The 13,620-nt window shown below is 39.6% G+C and overlaps 1 protein-coding gene across 5 annotated transcripts in view; it reads left to right on the top strand.

The window, feature by feature from the left end:
• TEX2 (testis expressed 2) overlaps window positions 1-13,620 on the top strand; it is a 107,519-nt gene that overhangs the window by 72,012 nt on the left and 21,887 nt on the right. For 4 of the 5 annotated variants that reach the window (XM_032209498.1, XM_032209496.1, XM_032209495.1 and 1 more), the window contains exons 5-7: window positions 1,602-1,849; window positions 6,676-6,822; window positions 13,144-13,243. In XM_032209498.1, coding sequence (XP_032065389.1) covers window positions 1,602-1,849; window positions 6,676-6,822; window positions 13,144-13,243 — 495 coding nt within the window. The remainder of the gene's footprint in view (window positions 1-1,601; window positions 1,850-6,675; window positions 6,823-13,143; window positions 13,244-13,620) is intronic. The other variant, XM_032209500.1, reaches the window with a different exon arrangement.

Below are 13,620 nucleotides of genomic sequence, written 5' to 3'. Positions count from 1 at the left end.
ATGGGAGGAAGATCACTACTTCCATTCTCTGTCCTTCGGCTCGTCACAAGAGACCATCCAGACAGAAACCCAATATTTTTATGTTGCCTTTTTGTTACATTTGTTGTATTTGTGCTGATAAATAAATAAAGGGAGACTAGTATAGATCTATTTCAAGCTATTTAGCTCTCATCAGCTAGCCATACCCTTACTGGGATTTGAACCTGTGCTGTATTACATCTTAGGCAGATGTCTTAACCATTAAGCCACAGGTCCTCCTCCTTATCAGCTGAAGCCAGGGTAGTAGGTATATATTTAGTGTCACTAAATATATGTATTATATATATATGTTATATATATATATATATATATATATATATATATATATATATATATATATATATATATATATATAATACAGCAATTAATGGTTAATATAATTCTTCATCTTCTTCATCTATATCCTCTTTTTTATAATACTTCTGGAACATCCTTTTTTAGAATTGTGGCTCACCCAAAAAATTAAAACTATCTCTTTAAAGTTAATAGGGCCTGGAAATTTGGCCATAACTGAACCTTTGAGCATTTAATAGAACAATAATTACAGAAGATGTTTAGGGAAGTAATAGCTCAGGTTTTTTTTTAAACAACTGAAATGTATTTCATTAAACACAATGCAGATTGCTCAAACACAATTTACAAAGTCTTTGCCTTTATTCCAAATCAGCCTTCAAGTTATCTGTGTGCAAAATATTTGCATTGTTTATATATAAACGTTTGGCCAAGCTTATGGCAAACTTCTGAAAAGCTGAAGTATAGTTCAGAAAGGTTTCCTCTTAACCCTTTCACAGAAGTGGGAATGATAATGAAAAGTGATTCTACCTACTCAGTCTCAGTAAAACTTTTTAATTGAGGCTAGCGGGTGTGAGTGTGTTTGTGTTTTTATTTGCTGACATTCATGATTCTTAGATTTTTAGATTTGCTTTCATTCAGGTTCTTTTCTAGTCTAGTCTAATTGTTCAGCGTATCAGATTTGGTGCAGAGCTTTACATCCTCAGTTGTCTTCTTTCCTCTAAAATTCTCTCTGTTCTATTTATTATGATTTATTTTCAGACAGTTTCTTGTAAACATTGTAAAACACTACTTTAAATTAAGGATTGGTGTCTTTATATATGGTACTGAAAAAGATGCATGACCAAATAGTTTACTTACCATTTGCCATAGAATGGCAGAGGGCAGGGGGAAGTACCTGTGGCTTTCCAGATGTTATTGAACTACAATACAATGCCCAGCATACTTCACTATTGTCCATGTTGGCTGTGTCTCTGGGAATTCAACAACTGAAGGCAACAAAGTGATATCTCCTGTGGTTTACGTTAAAGTCAAAACTATTATGAAGTGAAATCTTGAATAGATTGTGTGGAATAGTAATGTGTCTACTTCCATAATAAATAGATTAAATCACGGTGTATGTTAACCGACTTGTCATATTGACAACCTTGTAATTTGCTTGACTATTGGCATCATAATCTTCTGTTTTTTCATTATGTTTAATTCTTATGTTCCATATTTGATTATGTATTAATGCTTTACCCATTGTTTTTCCTTCTTATTATATTCAGGCCTCTTACCAGGACACAGTCGATCCAATAGCCAGTCCGGGATTCTTACACACAGCCGCAGTAGCAGTAAAGGAAGTGTAGAAGAAGTCCTTCCTCAGCCAAAGCTGAAGGACTTGGGTCTCAACATCAGACAGAAAATACTTTTAGACTATAATGTGTACATGGCAAGGTGCATTCCGCCAGAACACCCAAGCCCTACAGTTAGTCCCATTCCCAGTGCTGACAGCAGCCCTACAGCTGTGAAAAAGGTGAAGTATATTCTTTAAATATTCTTGATTGAGGTTTTATGATTTACCTTGTAGTATTTGCTAAGCTCAAGTGGGCAGGGGCTGTTTTTTGTTCCCAAAGAAGTGTGGGGCTAATAACATTTCCACGGTATCCTCACTTTCTCAACATTCAACATTATTTTGATGCCGTTTAAAAGATCTCTGCAACAGTAGATATTTTATTTAATTCTTACACTTCTAGGACTACCCCATCAAGAGAACTACTTTGATGTTAGAGAGTAAAATTAAAAATATTGCAACTGTTCTTTTTAATAGAAACAGAATAATAACAATTGGGACTTCAACTATTGTAAAAAGATGTGTACTCAAGTATTTATTCAAAACACAAGTTATTTTAGGCTGATTACATTCTAAATTCACAGGAAGAAATCATTTCAGGTTTTTTGGTCACGGTACTTAAGTATTGTGTCCAGTTTCTGGACCCCACATTTTTAAAATGTTTAGAAAAACTGAAAGATTCAGAGCAGAAAAGTGAAAATCACAATTATGAAGAAAGATTCTAAGATCTAGCCTTGAGAAAGCAGACATGCTTGGATTGGGGAAAAAGGGATGATTACAATTTTCAAAAAGCTGAAAGATGTCACTCAAAAGATAAAGAGGCAGTTTGTGGTTAAAAGGCTTGATTAGTATTTGGGAATCTGGGAGTTCTAGCACTCCTTTTGGCATGAAAGCCAGATGGGTGATTTTGGGCCAGTCATACACACTCAGCATAATCCACCTCAGTAGGTAGTTGTTGTGAAGCTAATAGGAGGAAGCATTACATACACTGTCTTAAGTTGTACAAAATAAAGGTCTTGTATAATCAGATCAGTAAATGATAATAAAGACCTGTTCACTCTCATTACAGAGTGTAGGAGGCGGAATAATGGATTTCAATTACGGGAAGGCAGCTATTATATTGGGAAGTCTTGTTCTGTCCATAAGAACAGCTTGACAGGGGAACTAATTGCCCAGAAAAACTGTAGTTCCCTTTTGCTGAATATGTTCAAGCAGAGGATAGAATAATCTTTTGTGGAAATGTTTACTTTGAATTTGTGTACTGAGCAGCTATTAGATTTACCCCATCCAAATTTAATTCTATGAAGATCATCCTTTGCATACCCCATACAGTCTCTTCTGTTTTACTTGGGAGTGTCTTGAATACTGTTTATAAAATGTGACTTATTTGCGATTCTTTTCTCTTCTTGTTTGTGTGTAATGTCCACCATTGACGCTTGTGTATTTTCCATAGTGAGTGAGGTAAGCTCTTGAGCAGTGAGGTAGAGGGTACACCAACTCAATCTCAGTCCTGTCTCATTTTCCCAGCACAATGGAAATGCAGACCAGGTTACTTCAGCAGATGAATGACTTTCTTAGAAATTAAAAACATTATTTTCCCCTACCTGGAAGCTCCAATTGATACACACACTTAAAACCAGGGTGTGCATTTGTAAAATACTAATATAAGTCCCTTCTATCAACCATTTAAATAGGCAAAGTTGATATACGGTATTTCTTGGAAGATATTGCGGATGCAAATACTTTTGTGTTAACTAATTTGATACTTATTAACAGCATGTTAGCCATGTTATCAAGGTTGGCAGAGAGACCAGTGCTAAGGCAGCACATATAGATACTATCTTGCCTTCCTACTAACATTCAACTATCCCTTCCTTTATTGTTATAGCAGTTCCTACCTGCAGTCATTCTTAGGGTTGTTTTGCCTCCATCCTGAATTAATAGCCACCTTTTCTAGGTCTGAAACACAAGCTGGTTTATTCAGGCTGCTGTACATAATCCAGCTCTGAACATAAACACACACACACACACACACACACACACACACTAATAGAATCACACAATTGGCAAGAATTGCACCTGCTTCTGATTCATAGTTGCACTTAAATTTAAATTAACATCCAGAGACCCACATATTTAATCTCTCACAAACAAGGCTCTGGCATGAGCAACTTCCCCAAACAATAACCACAACAGGCCCTGTTTGTTATTTGGAGGCAACATTGAAAGGTCTATTCTTCATACTTCTATCTGTATAAAAATCTTATATGTCTATGCATAAATTTGTATTAGTTCAATAACTTATATTAGCTGAATTTTTTTCTATCCCCTCTCTTTGTTGGACACAAGTCAGTCACAATTGATTTAACTGTGGAAGCTTTTTCCTGTTCATTTCAAACCAAACCCCTCAGGCATATGTCCTTCCTAAGTGATGGATGGATTTGATTTACAATTATATACCTTTACAATGGCAACTTTCTCAAAGATTTAGATAGGGAATGTCTTTATGCTTCCCCTGAGATGCAATGAGGGTCATCTGGTTAAAATAACACACAAAAAAGAGGCAATTATTATGGCATTTGTGTTGTTGTTAAGCTAAGTGGCATACCAATACAAAATGCTCTTGTTATCAGATAGGAGGACAGCCAAGATGCCTTGGGCAACCCCATCCAAGTTCTTTGTAAATTATTTACAATTTACAGCTGTAAAGTATTGAACTGTGTTTATGCCCTTTCCATTCTTTGCAAACCTGAAGGTTTTCTCTGATCAGCATCAGTGCTAGCTTCAGCTAGTTGGGAACCTAATGATTGCTGTGATTTTGCTATTTTAATCAGATACCCATTTTGGATCTCTTCAGTCATTTTGACTTATGTTTTAAGATGAGTGTTTGCCACCACCAATGTGTCCCTTTGATAGTAACCATAGCCCAATGCCATGCTCCAAACATAGTAATCCCATTGGTAAGGTCCAAGGCTTACCAATGGGATGCCAACCCAAGGCATCTTGAGTTTTTTTATTTTATTGATAAGATACAGTTGGAAACTGACCTTCATTTTATCATCAATTGGGAAGTTAGAGATAATGGGGAATGCATAGGTCTTCACCCTAACTTTCAGATAGCCTGGCCATAGTCTTTTGCCATTTGGTAACTACAGACATTTTGTGAAAATGTCCTCTCAATCCCACATATGGCATATTGTTGTTACCCAAAAGTTTTAGGAAATCTGTTAAAAGCTTCAATTCAAGATTAATAGAAACCCAGTGGAATCACTGAGAAAAGATTCAGTACCAGTCTTATCCAAGATTAAGAAGGCATAAGGTTCCTTACTGTAGGAACTTAGTACCCACCCCTCTCCTAGAAAAAATGAAATATCCTGGGAAATATTGAAAAGGCAGAATATTATATTTTCCTAGATCAGAAATGAAGAAACATGTTTTTAGGCAGGAAACAGACTCACTCTTAATAGTCCCCACCTTTGTCAATGGGCCATTAGGGGCCCTGAGTTAGTCTACTCTACATAACGAAGAGGATTAGCCTTCTACAGAAACTCACCACATGGCATCTGGGATCTCAACCAAGCTTGAGACTCAAAAAGACACACAACCTACAAAGTTATCTAAGACAACCACCCCCCAAACCCTGGGAGTATGACAACCAATCAGAATACATTTTTATACAGGAATAGGAAACAGAGAGGTAGGGCCGAATGAAGGGTATAAAAACCCAGGAACTCTCAGCAAGCCCCTTTTTCCTCTCCTTTCTTCTTCACCCAACATCTGGAAGCATGTGACCCTCTTTTTCCCCACTTGGAGCTGAACTCAGGACATTTCTTTCAACATTACTAAAAGCTACTGTGATCATCGGGCAAAGCATAAACCATTGTCAGATCCTGTCGAAAGGAATATCCTGGGGAAGAAGCTTTGAAACCGGACATGAAAGTGCATAAGATCAAAACATTTCTCCAACTTCTGATTGCTGTGCATAGCAAAGTTTATGATGGGAAAGGATGCCAGCTTTTAATGAAACACAGCTGATGCTACTCATCTCTGACTGCCAAAGGCAGCAGCTCTCTTCTGAAGAGACTGGATGATTGATTTTAGATCGGTGTCAAAGTCTTCATAGGCTGAATTGAGGCAAGGCTCTGCTTGGTTTCTGTTTCTTGGGACCTCAGTTCTTCAGTCTGTTTAGCTTCCAGTCTTATTCCTCCTACACTGGTGATTTACATACTGAAGCATCAGCTGACCACCTTGGATAGTCCTATATTAGTCTCATTCACATGAAATATTTTTAACTTGCTGTTGTTGGAAGAAATGTCCTTCTGGGTTCAGTTCCAAGTGGGGAAAAAGACACTGGAAACATGGAGGCTGCTTGGAAAGATGGTTTAATGGTGGACAGGATCACATGGCTTGAACTCCTGAACAGAAAAGGGGGATCACATGCTTCCAGATGTTGGGTGAAGAAGAAAAAGAGAGAGAGATGCTGAAAGTTCCTGGCTTTATGCCCTCTCTGGCCTTTGATCTTGAGCTTGTATTCTGATTGGTTGTTATGCAGAGGCAACTCTCTAGGCTGTGTTTTGAGTCCAGGTTTGGTTGAGCATTGCTTCTTTCAAGGTGCCCTGTGGTGAGATGGGTAAAGGGCTCATACTATCATGCCTTAATTCCATCACCATGGAGCTGAAGGGGAGAGATATTTGTTATGCAGAATAGACTGGCTCAGGCATTTTAATGGCCATTGACAAAGGTGGGGGCTATTAAGAGTGAGTCTGTTCCTTCCCAACAACATTTTTCTCCATTTCGTATCTAGGGAAATATAATATTCTGCCTTTTCAATATTTCCCAGGATATTTCATTTTTGTGGGAGAGGTTTTTTTAACTTCCTACACTAAGTTAAAAAAAAACAATTATTTCAATAAACATGTTAAAATTAACTGTTCATTTTATATATTCAGTAGTAGTAGCATTGTGAAACTTATTAAAAGTAAGTTTTTTTAAAAAAAATCTCTCACCAGTTGCTAACCACCTCCCAGAGTGAAGATGAAGAACAGGAAGCCTGGATCAATGCTCTGCTGGGAAGAATCTTTTGGGATTTCTTGGGAGAGAAATATTGGTCTACCTTGGTGTCAAAGAAAATACAGATGAAGCTCAGCAAAATAAAGGTAGGAATATTTTCCTCAGTTTCTACCATCTGTTTGGGTAGCTCATTCTTGAAGGGAACTGTTTAAATCTCTAGTGCAGGATGCTATCAAGCAACCTGTCAAGGACTACACCAGTCTGTTTTTTCTTGAATCATAAAATTGCATGACATGCTTATCATAACTGTTAGTCAGACTTGGTGGCTTCTGTACACTTTTGGAAGATTAAATGCTTCTAGAGGTTTTCTACTTTTGTCTTTCTAATTCCTGAGGGAACACCATTTTATTTTTATTTGAACAATTTTAATTCCACTTGTTAGCTGAAGTAAACTCCTGGAACAGGTACAAAAATTAGTAATAGTAGTTCTTGCCCCAGACAGACATCCTAAAAGCTACGTACGGTATGTCATAAAAGGATTGGGAGGGAAAAGAAAACGGAATGTCAAGAATGGAAACATTTTGAGAGAAAAGATGGTAACCTTTGCAGTTCTAATGCAATAGGCCTGCTCCCTTTTCTGCCTTAACTCAAAAGTACTAAATGAACCTTCATGGAGATGATCTCCCAGGAGATCTGACACTTTTCCCCCTTTAAAGATAAAGGTAAAAGTTCCCCCGCACATGCGTGCTAGTCGTTCCCGACTCTAGGGGGTGGTGCTCATCTTTGTTTCTAAGCCGAAGAGCCAGTACTGTCTGAAGACATCTCCATGATCATGTGGCCGACATGACTCAACATTGAAGGCGCACGGAGCGCTGTTACCTTCCCACCAAAGTGGTCCCTATTTTTCTACTTGCAATTTTAATGTGCTTTCGAACTGCTAGATTGGCAGAAGACTGGGACAAATAATGGGAGCTCACTCCATTATGCGGTGCTTGGGATTCGAACCACTGAACTGCCGACCTTCTGATCAACAAGCTCACCATCTTAGCCACTTAACCACTGCATCCGTTTTCCCCCTTTAAGAACCCCCAAAATAAGTTTTATTTAAAAATATAACATAATTTTGTCCTCCTTTTTATATTTAGAATAATTATTCCAGCAATCATTTACTTGTTGTGCACAACTCAATGCTTCTGTGTTGGCTTCAGTCAGGTCCATCAGTCTGCAGCAGTCTGCCTATTATTTCAAGAGTTGGTTGTTCATTCAGGATTTTCATACATTTGAATATTTATCCACACCAAGCATTAATCTTCAGGACTATCAGAATTATCAGAGAGCCAAAAGGCAGAGGGTATGATGGGTACTGTTTGTGCCCACAGTCTGCAGACTTTTGAATAATAAATGATCCAAGCACTGTTTTGTTTCTCTGTTCCCCTAAATGAGTTTTAAATGAAAATGTATGACCCAAGGTGGTGCTGCGATTCAGCTGTGCCCCATTCAGTTAATTCCTCTACGTGTCTTGATTGCACAAATGAAACAAGAGGACTAACTTCCAAATTAGCTGGCAGCATAAATGATCAGTTTTCCTAATACTGTTCTGCAGGAATGATTGTATATTAGCATGAAAACAAATTTCCCATTTGAATATTTTAATAGAGATAGCCATTTGGCATCTTTTAAAAAAGCAACTGCAGCCAATGTGGGTACTGGTTGATGCATCTGTGAATTAAAGCCTACAATTTTGGACACAAAAGCTTGCCTTCCAAGCTCAGCCAAAGCTTTTATTGTTCTTTCTACTAAAGGCTAGGAACATTTTGTTGAAAAGTCCATGAAATAATAGTGTTCTGATATTGGAAATCTGTTTAGAGTTCACTAGGTCGGTCATCTTGGTAATGATCTTGTTGCTATACTCAGTGTTGCTACAGTAGTGATCCATTAGGAAGACAGAGGACCTACTTAAAGCTTGAGCACCAGAAAAGCTAGGAAAGTGGTGTCAGAATAGTGAGGAGAAAAACAATACTGACAAGAAATAGAATTCCCCCAGCTAAATCAGGACAGGCATCCCTACATTTCTTAAGAACAATCTTTCACAGTCTGACACCCTACAAATGCACTGAGACAAAATCAGGGTGAGGAAGATTTTTAAGATGAACATTTTGTCAACTAGCTTATAATTATGAAGTCATACATCAATCTAGTAAAATGTAGTGTCCCTTCCCCCTCTCTTCCACAAGACCTTTTGACCAGTGGTGGGTTTCAATTTTGTTTTACTACTGGTTCATTTGATTGCTTGTGTGCGCTCGCATGCATGTGCAACACTTCTGTGCATGCGCAGAAGTGTCTGGGTGGGTGGGTGGAGCCTCCTGCCGTCACCACCGGTTCGGCCGATCTGAGCTGAACTGGCAGAAACCCACCTCTGCTTTTGACAGATCCTTAATGCTTTTCTTAGTGCAGGGACAGGCAAGTCATTTTGGGTTTAAGGACACATTTGGAATTATGAGACGCTATTTGTCAGGCACAAGCAACCTGAGCCACTTGTGAATAGTACCAACTAGATATTTTATTGTTGATTATCTATATTACAAGAATTTCTCCATACTGCCTGCCCCCCTTGGGAAATAGCAGATACAGACTATTCTCTTCTGAACAAACTCTAAACTGGAATGCCTCTTTACTCTCTCTAGAGGGGCACCTTCCCCTCTAGCTGGTAATTCCATCACATTGTTGAAGATTTTTAAATGGATGCCGAGGGCACTGTCATTCACAAGTTTGATGTAACTCTTTGTATATTGTTGCACTACTTCCCTTTTTCTTTGTTTTGAATAGAAATAAGTATCTTTTAGAACAGTGATGGCTGCTGTTTTCCTCGGGTGCCAAATGTGCACGTGTGCACATGACAGTGTGTGTGCGCATGCCCATACCTATAATGTGATGACCCCATGCGCCCTGCCTCCCTGCGCATGCACACATGACCACCACCCGTGAATGCGCGTGCGACTCCCCCACTGCCCCATTTTGGACCTAGCAGGCGTCCCTGAAACCAACAGGGACCAAAAATGGGCCGGGGGGACACACCATGCACCCCTTTGGGGCCTAGCAGGCCTCCCTGAAGCTGTTACAGGTATTATGTCTGTCTTGTATGCAGCTTTATTTCTCTTTACATTATTTTGTGATGCATTTCCTGCCTCTCTAGGATTTACCTCTATTTGCTCCTGTGAGGCACTATACAAGCCATCGATAATATAAATATATATTTATATTATCGATGGCTTGTATAGTGTTTTAACTGCATTTTGATTTAACTACTTGAAACAGAAACCTCCTAGAACCAAAAACAGGATGTGGAGATGCACCTCCTGGTAGCCATTTTTGATCCCAGGAGGCTTCAGTGAGGCCTGCTAGTCCCAAAACAAGGTGCGGGGGGTGTGTGCCCCCCCATGCAGGTACGGCAGAAACCTGAAAATCAGCTGGCTAGCCGGAAGTGCATACGCATGCACAGTGCAGCTGAGCTAGGTGACGGCTGGTGTGCCCGCAGACAGAACTCCACGTGCCACCTGTGGCATGCGTGCCATGGGTTCGCCATCACAGTTCTAAAATCTAGATGGTTTTTGTTGAAACAGAAAACAGGTGGGCCTTTATTCATGTATTCAGGTTCTAATAGTGATTTATGTGCTATTCCTTTAGGAGAGTAAGAAAGATGTCTCTACTTTCTTTGCAGAGCCAGTTCTGGGTTTCTTATTTGACTTTGAGCTGCTACCTCCAGTGCTTGAAACAGCAGCAAAGTGTGTGCTGCCCTCACAACTGAGCTGCAGTTTACCTTAGTAACAGAACTTGCAAGTCCTAACCTAGTGGCTTCACTTCATCTTGACTTACATCCATTCATTTAGCCACCATTCGAAATTACAATGCCACTGAAACATATGACTGGTCCTCACATTTATTGCAGAATCCCAAAAGTCACATGATCAAAATTCTGGTGCTAGTCAACCAGCATGTATTTGCAATAGTTTTAGCATCCCGGGGTCATGTGATTGCCATTTGCAATATTCCCAATCAGCCTCCATCCAACGAAATCAGTGGGGAAAGCCAAATTTGCTTAGCAACTGCTGTGATTCCCTTTTTTTAAAAAGGGTAGGGGCATAAGATTGGGTATGACTTAATTAACAGGAGCTGTGGTGGTTCAATGGTTAGAATGTAGTGTTGCAGGCTAACTCTGCTCATTGCCAGGACTTCGATCCTGGCTGGCTAAAGGTTGACTCAGCCTTCCATTCTTCTAAGACTCCATGCTCCACCATGCTGGTAATCTGCACTCAGAATGTTTCTGAACACAGCACTGAAGTCAGTAAATTGAGGATCCACATTGTTGGGGACAATATGCTATAATCCCCCCAGAGAATGCTGTAAAGTAAGTGCTATTGGTGTTACCATCTGCCTTGCTTAGCAATGGAAATTCTGGTCCCAATTGGGGTTGTAACTTGAGGACTACTTGTACAAGACAATTGAAGGAAAGCAATTGGTGATTCTCCTTGGTTTTCTCCCCCTCCCCTTCTGCCATCACTAGCTGGCAGGACTGATCGCTCTCCTTAAAATGGAGTAGTAACAGGTTTGGTATTTGAGTGAGTGCTTGATGCAGATGATTTAGTCGCTTTTCAGGTTTCCCTGGTGATTTGTCATTGGCCCAGGGATGCTCCACGCTGGTAATCTGTCACTCAGGATGTTTCTGAACACAGTGCTACTGGTGATTTATAAGACTGGTAGATTTGTGCTGAGAAATAGACCAACTGACAGATTGATGGAGTGGAGAAGATATGCAGGGTGAAGCAGGAGGGAGCTTTCATGTCACATTGGGACAGTCCTGTCACCTATTGATCTGTCAGCCAGGCTATTTTTGGAAACAGATTTGTGGTCTTTCTGTCACTTGAGTTAGAAAGGGACGCTCTTATTAATTTCACTCCAGCTTTGCTATGTCCAGATTCATATGTGCTGCCAGGGAATACTAATCTTGGCAGCAAGTGGCTGCAGCTGGCAGAACCCAAAGATATTCTATGGAACATGTAAAACAATATTGGAGTAGACAAAGTAGCACACCTCTCAGGAAATTAAAAATAGTAGAAAGCATCAAAAACCACATATTGCTAGAAGGAACAGAAAACCTGCAATGCTCTCATTTGGGACAAAAGAGTCAGTTTGGTGGTGTAGTTAAGGCATCAGGCTAGAAACCAGGAGACCATGAGTTCTTCTCCTGTCTTATGCAAGAAAGCCAACTGGGTGACCTAGAGCTAATCACCTTCTCTCAGCCCTAGGAAGAAAGCAGTGGCAAACCACTTCCAAAAATGTTGCCCAGAAAACTGCAAGATTTGTCCAAGCAGTCACCAAGAGCATGTGTGCACGTGCTCTCTCTGTGTGTCCCCCCACCACCTCTCTCTCTCTCTCTCCCACACACACACACACCATCTTTATTTGAGAGAATCAATAATGTATGTCCTTCTAGTTTAAATCAAGCAGGAACTTTTTTTCCCTATTTTGGTCAGACAGGTCTATCCATCTTTTGAAAGACCAATGAACATTGTTTAGAAAAAGTTCTACCAACCTTTCAGAAGACTGTGCTTAAGAGCCCACATATTGTCTGAATGGCATTTTGCAAAATGCTAGTTCACCATGGGCAAGTATCTCCATACCTCTGGTTTGTTTGGAGCCCAAGCTAAAAAGGTTGTGGAGGGACCAGGAACCAGAATGGAGGAAACCTTGTGTCCTTGGTCACAATGCAGGTAGTCCACAGCTTACAACCAGTCACTTAATGATTGTTCAATGTTACGATGGACTAAAAAAAAGGCATTTATCTCAAAATTACGACTGCCATTCTACCTCTAAGTCACATTTCAGGCCCTTGGCAACCAGTTCATATTTACAACCAGTTGTAGCATCTCACTGCCAATCATTTTGCAATGATTTTTTCAGCTTTCTGTCAAAAAACATACTCTAGGTAAGCTGGATTCAAACTTATGACTTGATTTGCTTAACAACCATGGTGACTCACTTAACAAGAACTGTAAAAACACTTGTAAAATCAAGTTCGATCACATGGTGACTCAACTGCAACGACTTACAATCAAAATTCAAGAGTCAGTTGTGATCATAAGTTGAGGACTACCTGTAGGTACACTCCTATGGCCTACAAAACTTTGCAGGGTGAGTTTTAAAAAGTAGACTAATAAGAATAAAATGGTCATACGTCAAAGTTAAATACACTTAAGGCATTGTTACTTTATTATGCATATACTTACTGTGTTTTATTGATAAGTAAAGGTGCAGGTAATACTTTAATAAACCACATTATTGTTTTCAGGGGCCTCCTGAGATCATAACGTGGCCCTGGATCATCCCAGATAGTGTCAATCATTCAAACACCCTGAATGTTGGGAAAAGAGAGAAAGCACTGTTTTATTCTACTTTTCTTCTTCTTCTAGTTGCCATACTTCATGAATGAATTAACGCTAACAGAATTGGACATGGGAATTGCACTGCCGAAAATCCTTCAAGCCTATAAGCCTACCATTGATTATAAAGGTATTGCGTTGAATTTTAATGTTGTAGGATGCATTAACAATAGAAAACCATCGTGCTGTTACCTAATCATAATGTGCACTCAATGAATGTTCTCTAATCCTAGCAATGTCTCTCTTGGACTGCTCTAACTTTTTTTCCTACATGGGACTGCTTCTGGATGCAGCATCCAAGCTGCAACTGCACAGCAGGGAGGATATGATACAGCACAGAGGAACATCTGTTTAAACGTGCTACACTGGTTAGCAATAGGCTTCCAAGCCCAGTTTAGAATGCTCAGGTTATATCTTTAGATTTACACAGTGGGGTATTGTGTTATCTCATGCAATGCTTTGCTCAAATAGCATAAATAAGGCTTTTTGGGTAACAACCCCCCACTT

Source organism: Thamnophis elegans, chromosome 2, assembly GCF_009769535.1.
Source record: "Thamnophis elegans isolate rThaEle1 chromosome 2, rThaEle1.pri, whole genome shotgun sequence".
NCBI classification, from domain to species: Eukaryota; Metazoa; Chordata; class Lepidosauria; order Squamata; family Colubridae; genus Thamnophis; species Thamnophis elegans.
The sequence above is the reverse complement of the archived record's forward strand: the minus strand, read 5'-3'. Positions and strand labels throughout refer to the sequence as shown.